The sequence below is a fragment of the Sminthopsis crassicaudata genome, chromosome 4, assembly GCF_048593235.1.
Source record: "Sminthopsis crassicaudata isolate SCR6 chromosome 4, ASM4859323v1, whole genome shotgun sequence".
Lineage (NCBI taxonomy): Eukaryota > Metazoa > Chordata > Mammalia > Dasyuromorphia > Dasyuridae > Sminthopsis > Sminthopsis crassicaudata.
The window spans coordinates 444,426,584-444,440,073 of NC_133620.1; the positions used below are offsets into that span (position 1 = coordinate 444,426,584).

A 13,490-nucleotide genomic window follows, 5' to 3' on the forward strand; every position below is an offset into this window, starting at 1 on the left:
TAGGTGAGGGATAGATTCAGAAATGAAGGTGGATATAAAAACAAAACATTATCAATAAAAATTACATTTTTAAAATGTGTGAGCTAAACTCTGAGAAACTGAAAAATCACTAATCTTAGAAAAAATAGAGAAAGAATCATACTTCCTATTTATGGCAGGGGACAGAGGTGGTCCCCTTTGTCACATGTGGTCACTGCTTTAGGTATATATGCTTATTTGCTTTTCTTTGGTACAAGGGAAAGTTCAATCTAGATAAGGAAAAAGATTTTTTTCCTTCAGAAATAACACTTAGTTATGAAAGATATCCATGGGACTTTTTTTGTTTTTAATGTGGGTGCTAGTCTGTACTTTAAAAGGGCCTCACAGGATGGCTCATCTCATCCAATAAGGGATGTTTGACCTTGACATTCTAGAGATAGCCCAATTGGAAGCAACACCAGCCTTGGCTGGGTCACCTGGGAGGTCAGCCTCAGTCTTGGACTGGAGGGGGCAGAGAGTACAGGAAGGGCCAGGAGGAAGAGTTCTGGTGAGTAAAGTTTGGGTTCAGATTGAGGGTCTGGCAAATGCTGAAAGGTCATAAAAATGTGATCGGAATGTGAAATGGGGATCACAAACCTGCTGTATAGATTCTACAGGGACCAGGAACCATTGAGACATAGAAAGACTAACTTGACTTTCTTCTCTCAAACCCTAGAAAACCCCTGGCCCTAATTCCTACATCTAACTTCCATTTAACTATGTGACCCTGAACAAGTCACCTGACTCTGTTGGCCTCAGTTTCCTCACCTGTAAAATTATCTAGAGAAATAAATGACACACCACTCTGGGATCGCTGCCAAGAAAACCCCAAATGGGATCATGAAAAGTTGGACATGACTGAAAAATAACTGAACATCAACATATTCCTTCACAGAGACTGATTCCCAGTTTCTCAGAGGAGAGCTATTTATGTCTATTTCTGGAGCTGTTTTATCAATTCAGCCTTCTCCTGGGACTTATTACCTGCACTTAAGTGAGAGTTGAGTCTGGAACTGGGCATGGAGCATCTTTCTAGGGACGTTGACAGAGGCTGGGGACAGTCCCCTGACAAAACATTTGATGGCAGTTACAAGAAGGAGGCCAGACTGAGCTTGCCTTTGAAGACAATTTAGAAAGAAGTGGGAAATTCCTCCCTGAAGCAAAGGTATGACTTTCTCCTACTATTCTTTTCCCCTAAGATTCATTATGTTGCCTGAAGAAATACAAAGGTGAAGAGGAGATGAGTCAGAAAGAATGCTGGAGGTCTCCTATATTATCCTGTGGTTTAAATTCATTATATAAATATTCCCTATCCCTGCACCTGCTGGAGTCTGCCCTCCCAAATTACTTTGTCTTTATTTATATCTCTCCACTATAAAAGATTCTGCATATGCTTATGTATTCTCCAATAGAATAAAAGTTTCTTGTGTGTAAGGATTGTGTCACTCTTTGTACTTGCACATTCTTTGTTTGGCTGGCACATTTGGTACCTGCTATATTAACGTTTATTGATTGATGTATTTTTGGGGGATTGCCTCTCTGGGACCTTCCTCTTGGAAGGATTCAGGTAAGGAAAAGGACTCAAAAAAGTTAGAGTTGGATAGCACTTTAGAGACTGTCTAGTCTAGGGGCTCTTAACCTAAGGTCTATGAGCTTGCTTTTTTAAAATACTGATAACTATATTTCAATAAAATTGGTTCCTTTTATATTTTATTTTATGCATTTAAAAAGATTATTCTGAGGCTTCAACAAACCACTAAAGAGGGTAACAATACAATAAAAAGGTTAAAAACACTGATATGATCCCCTCCCCATTTTCATATCTTTACCTTCCTGTAATTACCTTGTGTGTATTTATATAGATGTGCATGTGCATACACATGTGTGTGCATAAGCATATATGTGTATATACATACACACACATAGAAACACAAGTATGTCTATGCATATATTTGTGTTTACATTGTAACATATATACATATGTATTTATGTGTATTCACATTTATATATTATGTACAGATGCACATACACAAATATAAATATATTTGTGTGTAGTTTTCTTCCCTACTCCCCCCCCAGAATGTAAATTCACCGAAGAAAGGGATTGTTTTGTTTTTGTCTTGTTTTGTTCCCAGTACACAGTATTGGGAGCTGGTACATAGTAGGTGCTTAATAAGTGACAGTAAAATGGAATTCAACTGAATGGGGGAAAAAAAAAACCAAGCCCAGAAAGAAGCACCAGCCCAAGAAACTGAATATTACCTTTTCATTTTACAGAAAAGGAAACTGAGGCACAGAGAAGATGAATAATATCTCAAGTTATGTTTGAACCCATGTCTTCCTGAATCCAAATTTAGTATCCTCTCCATTAAACCTCAATCCTTCTAAGCCTCTCTCTGCTCTGCCTGGTGGTTCCAAATTGAATTCAGTAAATCCTATTTACTCCCTCTGAAAGGAGGTGACCATAATCTGCACTGGAATAGCGGGGGATCAAAACTTGGAGGAGAGAGAGAGGGGGAGCCTTGTCAGGTCTTGCCCACCCGCCCCCCGCCTTGCCGGCTTCTTACTGTGGGAGTTCTGGAGCTGAGTTACTGCCGCCATGAAAGGCTGCTGGGCCATAGGGTTTCCAGGGGGCTGCTGTAGGAGCGACTGCTGATGAGGGCTGTGCAGCTGCGGGGGGAACTGGGCGGGCTGCAGGGCGGCCAAGCTGCCCGCCACACTGTTGATGACAGGGACACTCTGGCCTTGGGACGTGTTGAGGCCTGTGGGAGCAAGAGAAGACAGTGGAGAAGCCTTTGGACACAGGGACTCCCAGCTTAGCAGCTGCTCCCTCCCTCTCACCTGGGGTTGGCAGGTACCTCTGGGAAAATTATGCTGAGAGAAAAGGGCTTGGGGGTTGGGGAAAGACACTGAGATGGAAAAAAGGGAGGGAGGGTAAGAGACACAAACAAAGAGAAGAAGAGAAGATAGAGAAGGAAACACACAAAGAGAAAGACACAGAAAGAGATAAAGAGAAGGGGAAGGGGGAGGAGGAGATAGATGCAAGAGATACACCCACACAGAGAGACAGAGATAGAGAGGAGAGGGAGACAGAGAGAGACACAGAGACAGAGACAGAGAAGGAAGAGGAGGAAAGGAGAAGGAGGAAGGGAGGAAGGGGAGACAGAGAAAAGAAAAAATAAGAGAAAGGAGAAGAGAAATAGAAGAGCAGGAGAGAAAAACAAAGAGAGACAGAGAAAAGGAGGAAGAGGAGGAGGAGGAGGAAAGAGAGGAAAGAAGAAAAAAAGAGAGAAGAGGAGAGGAATCATCTTTTGTGTCAAGAGAAAATCAGTACAAGTCTTGCCAGGTCTCTCTGACACCTTCCCTTTTGGTCATTTCTTATGGCACAACACTATTCCATTACATCTATATACCATCATTTGTTTACCATTCTTCAACTGATGGACATCTTTATAGTTTCCAGTTCTTTGTCACCACAAAAAGGACTGCTATAAGTATCTGTGTGCATTAGTCTTTTCCCTTTTTTTAATATCTTTTTAATCTAAACTTAATAGAAAGTAATATTGCTCTATCAAAGTATCTGCTCAGTTTAATAATCTTTAAAGCAATAAATATTATAATGGTTTTATTTTTGCTTGTTTTTTCTGGATAGGAAGGAGAGAAAATAAATGTTTTCTAATTGAGAAAAATAAATTTTAATTTTAATTTAAAATTTAAAAACAGAGAAAATTAATTCTCTCCATCAGACCACAGTTCAGACTGTGAATTCAGGATACAGCGTGGTATCTGTGCTAAAACAGGGTTCATTTACACCTAAAGATGCTAATTTGCATCCAACCAGAAGAGGGCAGGAAAGTGAAGGAGCCCAAGCTCAGCTCAAAGTCATTCTCTTGTACCTGGAGAGCAATCTTATGAATATTCCTAGTGTGATGTGTTGAGTATGTTGGCCAATTTTCCATCTGTAGTAAAAAGTGAAGCAGGATGGGTCTCAGAGAGATAGATCTGAATTTAAGTGTCAAGCAGCAAAAGATTATAGTTAGGGAGCAGGACAGATGTCACATAAGAAGGAGCTAGCATTAAATTAGAGTCTGTCCTTATAAGTAGATGTAGTGGGTATCAGTTCCCTTGACATCAAGATGATGGTACCAGGACCTGGCTACTGTATTTGGATCCTAATTACATCAGGACACTTTTCTACTTCTGAATTTGGGATTGAGTCCCTGAATAGGGGGCTCTCTGTAGACCTTCCCAAAATTCTCCCTCAAGAGTGTGTCAATTCCAAAAGCAGTAGTTAGAGAAGTCTAATTACTAAGTGTGATTGGGGAGGGATTGTTGGGACTTAGAATACAATACTATATAATGAGAGGAAGTGAGAAATAAGCAGAGTGAGGAAGAAAGGAAAAGAATATTAAAGCAGTGTTTACACATTGTCAGGTACGGGGTCCCTATATCAAGTGGATTTGCTTAATTGTTTTCTTTGTTACAAGAGAGGAGTTGATCTGGAGGCTGGGGCAAGGTTTTCCCTCCCATAAATAACTGAGAGGTGATGAAACCTCCTCTTCACTCCCTAACCCACCAACTATGTCATAGATCAGAGAAGCACAGATTTACAGCTTGAAGGAAATGTAGAGACCATCTTGTTCAACCCCCTCTTTTTTCTTGATAAGGAAATAAGAGTACAAATGACTTGACCACATTGGCAGTAAGCAGCATAAATGACACCAGTCTGACTCCAAATCTATTATCTTTTCTATGATACTATATGTATATATAATATGAGGAAGAACTTGATACTGCCTCCTTAAGGCAGGAAGGGAATTTAAAAGGGCACCCAAAAAGGGAGAAGCAGAAAAAATGGGGGTGTTTTTTCTCAGGTATCTCAAGTGAAGTGAAATAGGCAAAGTACACAAGACACATGTAAGGAGCCATAGACTTTTAACTGGGTGAAGACCTTTTTTCCCTGCCCATCCCCCCCAATCCAATCCAAGATAAAGCAAAGCTCTCAACAATTGCACATTGGGAGTTTTAGCTGATATTGTTATCAGCTGTCTGGAAGGCTGGAGCCTTTGGCAGAATTACAAGAGCAGCAATGATCTTCTTGGTTTGTGGAGGGTGGGGTGCTCAAGAAGGTCTCTGCTTTCTGATACTCCTCAAAGCTACTCAGTCTTCTACATCCCCAATAGCTCAGGCTCTCTCCAGCTCTTCACTATTCCACCTGATACCTTTTCCCCCACTTTTCCCCACTTATTTGCCAAAGATTTTTAGCTCTAGGGAAGTCCTATTGATCTAGTGTTTATATTAGAGTCTATAAGTGGCCTCCAAGACTATCTAGTTCAACCCCTTCATTTTACAGATGAAACTGAATCACAGAAAAGTGAAATAACTAAATCATGAGAATAGTAAGAGGTAGAATTTGAATCCAGATCTTCTTTCCAATTCACCATACAGGTAGCTCCTTCTGTGAAATGGGAAACATAATTTCATTGACAAAAGAACTCCCTAATGAAAAAAATCTATCAATGCAGCTTGACCCCTTATCTGAAACTTATAGTCTTAGAGAGCTTCCTAGAATACTGGGAATTATGACTTGACCAAGGTCACACAACACAGTGGCATGGCAAAGCTAGGACCATAAACCAGGGCTACCTAGCCTGACATCAGCTCTCTGTGACATCATACTGTGAGAAAGGAAGTCCTAGCATCTGATAAGCAGACTGAGAAAGGGAATGAGACCCTGTCCACACAAAGAGTTTCATGATAATCATGTCTGATGCTAATAAAAGTTTTTGAATCATCTAATTTGATCATTTAACCCTTTTTGTGAGGACTATAGGTATTATTGTACCCATTTCACAGATGAGGAAATTGAGGCTGGAGCATTGAAGTGACCTATAATTACACACAGTGCAGAGAGGGGAGATCTGATTCCAGAGAAATAGTGTGGCTTACAGAATGGAAAATCAGGAAGACCTGAGTTCAAATTCCATCTCTGTATATACTATCTATGTGATCAGTGGCAATCACTTAAATTCCCACTTAAATTTGGTATATATAAATTATATACTAAATAAATATTCCTTCCTGCACTAAACTTATGCTCATAGGATCATAAAATATTACCAGCTTTTATGCAGCCTTGAAAGTTACCAAAGTACTGTGTGTTTGTGTATGTATATATATACACAACCCTGGAAGGTAGATGCTATTACTATTATTATCCTAATTTTACAGATGAGGAAAACTGTGAGAAAGAGACATAGAGACAGAGAGACAGGGAGGATTAAGTGACTTATTCCGGAACACCCTGTTAGTAAGTATCTTCAATCAGATTTGAACTCAGGTTTTCTTGACTCTACTTCTAATACTCTACGCCATTGGGCCATATGATTCTGTGATCTCCCTGCGTTCTGAAAGTTCAGCCCTCTAACACATTCTGTGTTTCAGTCTAAGTACATAGAAATTGTTACCATTCCTTTCTTCCTCTCCTACAATCCTGAAGCAAGATCTCAGTAATGAAAGTTCAAGAATAAATCTAAGGAGGGAGGATTTGAGTAGCAATGGCAAATGGTTTCTGGCAACCCTTTCCAAACTTCTTCAGTTTTTCATGCTATTCTCTCTGGCTAAAACAGGAAAGAAAATTAACTTCAAGATTGTTGGAAAAACAGGCTCAAATCAGTGTTGAGCAGTGCTTGAATGAAGAGAAGGAAAAAAAAAAAGAATTGGGATAGCTTATCTATAACCACAAATCATCTAGAGAAGTCTAAAGAACAGCAGGATGGCTTCAATCTCTGGATCCCCCATTCAAATGCCACTGTTGACATATGCAAACACTCCATATGGCTCCAACTACTTCATGATGGCCCATGGGAAAACCTTGCATGATTACAGCCTTTCATCTGGTGAGCTCCTTAAAGGTCCCTGTGATTTTCACTTGATTATCTCCTTTTGATTAAAAAAAAAAAAAAGGCATTGATTTCCAAGCAGCTGAGGAAAAGGGGATGGCAAAATGTTTTTGAATAGACTATTTCAGGAGCAATTGAGTTCATACTGTAGGTGGTACTGGTCTTGGAGTGAAGAATATCTCAATCCACATTTAAACTCAGACATTTTAAAGTTGTGAGACCTTGGGAGAGTCATTTAACCTGTTTTCTACAATTGACTCAAATATTAGGATAGTAACAGGATTGTTGTGAGGATCAAATGAGATAATATCTGTAAAATGTTTAGTACGATACCTCTCACATAGCAGGAGCTCTATAAATACTTATTCCTCTCTCTCCCTCTCCCATCATTTATTTCAGCTCTGTATCATACATGTAAAGACAGTGGAAGGAATAAAGACACTTGATTTCCTCAAAGAAGAGAGATAAAGCTACCTAGAAAGAGGGGAGAGAAAAGGAGCTGGGAAAGCATCACTAAATTGAGCATGCCCTTTGACCAAGTGATAGATATCATTACTAGACTATAGCCCAAAGAGAACAAATAAAGTTAAATGATATAGCAAGAAGCACAACCAATAGCTGAATATAGGTGCCTTCGCTCTAAAGCCAAGGTTGTTATGCAAATACTTTTTAATATTCATAAAAATGTACACATATGTACAAAAATCTTTACAGCAGCCTTTTTGTGGTGACAAAAAACTGAAGGACTAAGTAGATGCTTATCTGGGAAATGGCTAACAAAATTAGTCTGTAAGCATTATAGATATGATATATGGATATAATGTATCACATATGATTATCCTACAAGAAATAAGGGACTGATTTAGAAAAACTTTGGAAGAGTTGTTTGAACAGATGCCGAATGAAGTGAATGGAAACAGAAGAACAAGTTATATAGTCACAATATTATAAAGACAAGCAGCTTTTGTAAATTTAAGAACTCTGATCAGTGGAATGACCAACCATGACTCCAAGGGATCAACAATGACCCATTCTACATCCCACCCCACCCCTTTTAACAGAGAATAGAATCATTTTGGGACATAACCAATGCAGGAATTTGTTTTGCTTGCCTATGTATGTTTGCTACAATAATTTTATTTTCTTTTTTCTTTTTCCAAAAAAACTTGGAGACAAAAGGAGGGGAAGCATTTGCTTATTGATAGCAAAAAATAACTAAGAATAAACTATAAATAAACAAAAGGAAAGTTTAAAAAATCTAGGACAGATTGGAGCAAGAACAGGTAACTAGTGTTGTTACTGCTGAATTGTTTTTCAGTCATGTTGGACTCTTCTCGAGTCCATTTGGGAATTTCTTGGGAAAAATATTGGAGTGTTTGCTATTTCCTCCTTTAGCTCATTTTACAGATAAGGAAACTAAGGCAAGCAGGATTAAGTGATTTGCCTGGATTCATAGTTATAGTAATTGTCTGGGGTCAGATTTGAACTCGGATCCTCCTGACTGGCCATTCCAGGACTGGCCACTCTATTCAGTACACCATCTAGCAAGAACCAAATTATGCTGAGGACAAGGTGGGACAGCAAGTTCAAGCAGACCCCACTTAACATCACTAATTGATTCTACAAAGTATGGTATTGAGTAAAGAAATGATAGAGAAAACTGTCAGTTTCCCAGGAACAATATTATAGAAGGGTGATCAGCTGAAAATCCTTAGAGCAGGATTTTGCAACTTTTCAATAGAATTTAAACATAATTTAAGGCTGTTATTGTGAAGTGAGATGATTTCATGCCTGCAGAGGTGATAGAGAAGATTCAAAGAGGAGAGGAAGATTGTAAATGGTCCTTTCAGATCATTTATCCCAAGTTTCTCATTTTTCAGAAGAGGAAACTGACACATACCACCCTTCCCCCCCCCAAAAAAAAAAAAGAAATAGGAAGTAACTATGATCCCATAGCTTGTTAAGTATCAGACTTGGGACTGAATCACAGATATAGGCCCTCAAATGGTCTCTGGCATCCATAACATGGGATCTGGATCGCTGATGTTATTGGAATAGGGAATGAAAGTGGGGATACTCTACCAATGTCAACTTATCAAATTAGCTGCTTAAAGCCCAAGGTCTCCTGGTATATTAGTGCACAGTCAGAAGTAGGGACCTGAATTCAGATAGACCTGGAGGCAAGATTGCTATCCATTAAGACATCAACCATATTAGGTAGTCAATGTTTACAGATTGAATAATGGACCCCCTGCCTAAGGCCTTTTCCACTAGACCAAAGGAGCTATGGTCTCTGCTGTGTCTCCTTGGCAAATCTTTCTAAAGGTCTCTATTTTCAGTTGGAGAAGGACAGATGCATAAAGCATGATCATGAAAACTCACATGTATTACATATGTCAGAGGGACACATAGATACACCCAACCTGCTTCAACATTTCATCACTTCCTTCTGAGATAGCAGAAAAGTCAACTTTTAAATGAGGAATTCTTAATGTGAAGTCCACTAGATTTCAAAAAACATGTTATTAACTATTTTTTTACATTGTAAAGCCTGGATCAGGCTTTGAACCTCTGTTTGCCTTTGTTTCCTCATCTGCAAAAATGAACATTGTAATAGCATCTACCTCACAGGATTTTTGGAAGGATCAAATGAGATAATATGTAAAAAGTGCTTCGCAAAGTTTGAAAAGCTATACAAACACTTGTTTTTATTATTACTTGTATGGATTTAAAAACATGTTTCTGAGAAAAAGTCCATGGGCTTCTATGAAATGTACTGTCAGAAACATACAGGACCCCAACAAAGGTTAAGAAAACCCTGCTCTTGAATCTTAGAATCACAGAACTTGAAAGAATCCTAGCCTTTGGCTCTTTATTTTTTCAGGACATCTGTTTTCTCCTTAAAGTTCTCCAGATAGGAATATGCTACAATCTCCTTTTGTTGTCCCCTTCAGTATTCTATCACTGACAGTAAAGAAATTAACCTTTGGGTCTCAGCACCATATTTCCTGTTTTAATTTCGGCCTCATCTCACCTGATGCCATGCGTCAACATGGAGGACAAACATTAGCACAGCCTAGCAGTATAGAGAGTAGAGGCAGAAAATCTGGGTTCAAATTTCCCCGGTCTGACTTTGGGCAAGGCCTCAGTTTCCTTATATGTAAAATGAAGTGTTTAGACTAGTTCCCATTTAGTGGTTCACAAACACACAGGGATTTTTGATGACAGTCTAAGAGGATTGTCTAAATATTCTTTAATGACATCTTAAGCAATAAAAAATTGTAAAATATTATTTGTAATATATTAAATTATCCCAGGGGTTCCCAACAAATTGTTGTTTTGATTAAAGGAGTTCATGGAACAAAAACCATTGGGAACTACAGGACTAGATGGTCACTAATATCTCTTCCAGTTCTAAATTTCTGATTCAAAATTACCTATAGTCCTCAGTTTCTTCATCTGTAAAAGAGTGGGTTGGACTATTTATGCCCCTGAAGATCCTTTCCCAGCTCTAAATCTATCATCCTTCTTGAAGAAAGTTAATTGTAACTTCTTAGTCTCCTCAACTTAAAACAATTCTACTTCCTACTGACCAAAAAAAGCTAAGAAGGTAAGGCATTTCAATCTCAGGGAATCAGTAACAAGTGATGGTTGATGGGAGGAGAATATGTGCTAGTCACTCGTGATTCTGTGCTGACTCATCTCTCTGCACCCTGAAAGTTAAGAACATAGCTTACTTTGTGCAATTGCCATGACTCCTGAGAGAGGTGCCATGATGAGGTTTTGAGATTGCTGGGGGTTGTGGTGGGAAAGGCTGTGGATGTTCGTCAGGGTGCTGACTGGGGGCAAGCCCCCTCCTGAGACGGAGATCTGCCAAAAGAGACAAGAGAACAACATGAATGGAGGAGGAAGGAAGAGGATGCAAAACAAAATTCAACTTTATGCTTCAATTCAGTATCCTTCACTTTTGATTTTATTGAGTCATCCTGCCTAAGAGCCCTTGTTCCCACTGCAAATGATTGGCATCTCATATCTGCTCTGCTGGAAACCTTAACCCCAAACCTGAGAGTTCTGTGGGAGTGATATTGAGGAAATATAATGATGTGGGATGACAAAAATAATTAAATGAAGGAAATCATTATATTGTGGTTGAGAGTGGAGAAGAGAAGAAACAGAACAGCCAAGTGAATGAATGAAAAGGCATCATTTACAGGTTTACTGTTTTATAATCACTGAGGATGAAAATACAGTCCCTGCCCTCTAATAGGGTATCCAAGGAGGATTCCTAGCTCTAGATGTTGCAGAGAGTAGGGCAAGCTTGCTGGGCATTTACAGCACCCAGCTAGTCTCTCCCTAGCAGTCATTGCCACTTCCTAAAGATTTTGCCCCTAACTTGCAATGAAATCCATTTCTTTTTATTTTCATTATTAAAACAAAAAGACAAAAAACAATAGTCTACCTAGGCTGGGAATACAAAGGGAAAAGCACCAAATTTTAAGAGATTTAAAGCTATCATTAAAAGTATAAAATTATTTCTCCATTAAATTCAATAAATATATATTAAGCACCTACTGTATGCAGAGTAGCATGCTTTATAGAGAGAGGCTTAACCTTAGAAATTTGAAACACCTGAAGTTGTAGTTCTACTTCTGATATTGTTTGTATGGCTGCATGGGCAGCCATTTAATCTCTTAACAGGGGAAAAGAGAACAAGCATTTATTAAGCACCTACTATGTGATACCCACTGTGTTAAGTGTTTACAAATATTTCCTTTGATCTTAAAACAGACTAGTAAAATAAGTGCTATTATTATCCTCATTTTATGGATAAGAAAACTGAGTCCAAGACACTCTAATTGATTTGCTCAATGAATTACACAATTAAGTGTTTGACAGAGGATTCAAATTCACATCTATTTCAACTCTAAGTCCTGAGTTTTATTTAGTATATCACCTAAGTTCAATCCCACGCATCCAGGCACTTCTTTTCTGCAGATGGTCTTTCCACACTAGGAAGTAGCCAGCCCAGTGAAAACATAGGCCTAGACTACAAATAAGCATTTAGAATTGGGGATACAAAAGCAAACATGAAAACCTGACATTAATTTATTCTCAGCCTCAAGAACTTACATTTTACTAGACTTTCTTAAAGTTTGGCTCTTTAAACTTAGTGAATTGGGTGAAAGAGAAACATGTTCCCCTGAACACATATTTCCACTTCTGACCCTAAGATTACTGACCCATAGACATCTCCCCCAAGCTTCATGTTTCTTTTAATTTCCTCATAATTTGCTACCTTTACCTCAAATTTTTCACTCCATTCCCACTTCCACTTCAGCAATATAACCATACTCATTTTTATTCATTGGCATGGCAATGGTGAAAATGCCAAAAAGCACATCCTTTCCTTTCTTTCTCACTTGCATTGCTATATCCCTGTGGATTGGGTTGACTAAAATACTTTTTTTAGGAAAAAAAAAAACATGGGGGCAGCTAGGTAGTACAGTGGATAGAGCACCAGCCCTGAAGTAAGGAGGATCTGAGTTCAAATGTGACCTCAAATACTTTATACTTCCTATCTGTGTGACCCTGGGCAAGTCACTTAACCCCAATTGCCTCAGGGGGAAAAACACATGACAATTTTTCTAAGTATTTTGTATAAACTTACATATGTGTGTGTATATATAAATACAAATAAAGCAATGTGTGTATGTGTATGTGTATATACCTGTATGTATACACAGACATTGCTTTCCTTAAAGGATTGCAAGCTCCCTAAAATCAAGAACAATTAATCTTTGTGTTCCCATCACCATAAGACAATACTTGGTGTACAAGGGAGAGGGGAAAATCTATTTCACTGGCACCTAGAGTTCCCAGATGACAGGATTCCCTGTACCAATGCAGGTCAATACATTCATTTCAAGTTTTATTCTTAGACAGTTGATTAAACAACAAAGAGATTAATCAATTTGTCCAGGTTCACACAACCAGCGTGTGTCAGAGGAAACACTTGAACTCAGGTCTTCAAGGTTCCAAGGTTAGCTCTCTACCCATTATACTACATTGCCTCAAATAATAAATTCTTACTGGTTGATTGATTGGTTTCACCCATGATGATGTGAAGAAACTTTGATACCAAAACTGGTTGGAGAATGTGACTAGAAGTCAACTAAGCATCTTTTCTGGAAACTCTTGTTATGGAGAGTTCTGAAGTTCAAAGGTTACACACACCATTTGTATCAAGCAAGCTATTGTATGCCAATGCTGCCATTCCAGCCAAGCCAGTGGTTTCCAAGGTTAAGTTAAGAAAATGGAAAAAAAAAAAAAAAAAAAAAAAACAGGTTTGTGTTTTTAAATTGAGCATCAAGAAATGAGCTCGGGGTCACATGACTCAGAAAGAATTCTGACCACACATCAAACAAGAAGAGAACCAGCCTGTTTGCTAGACTTGTTTTTGAAATGGCAGTCATAAAACACACACACACACACACACACACACACACACACACACACCAATAACCTGTTCCAGGACTGGACCAGTTAAGTAGCATAGTCCTTTGAGAAAGT

General features: G+C 38.7%; 1 protein-coding gene across 10 annotated transcripts in view; it reads right to left on the minus strand.

Annotated features, from left to right (window-relative positions):
* Window positions 1-13,490, minus strand: part of HNF1B (HNF1 homeobox B) — a 78,535-nt gene that overhangs the window by 13,660 nt on the left and 51,385 nt on the right. For 8 of the 10 annotated variants that reach the window (XM_074263504.1, XM_074263502.1, XM_074263500.1 and 5 more), the window contains exons 6-7: window positions 10,658-10,790; window positions 2,586-2,780 (exon numbers count right to left, since the gene is read on the minus strand). In XM_074263504.1, the coding sequence (XP_074119605.1) occupies window positions 2,586-2,780; window positions 10,658-10,790 (328 nt within the window). The remainder of the gene's footprint in view (window positions 1-2,585; window positions 2,781-10,657; window positions 10,791-13,490) is intronic. The other 2 variants (XM_074263508.1, XM_074263507.1) reach the window with 1 other exon arrangement.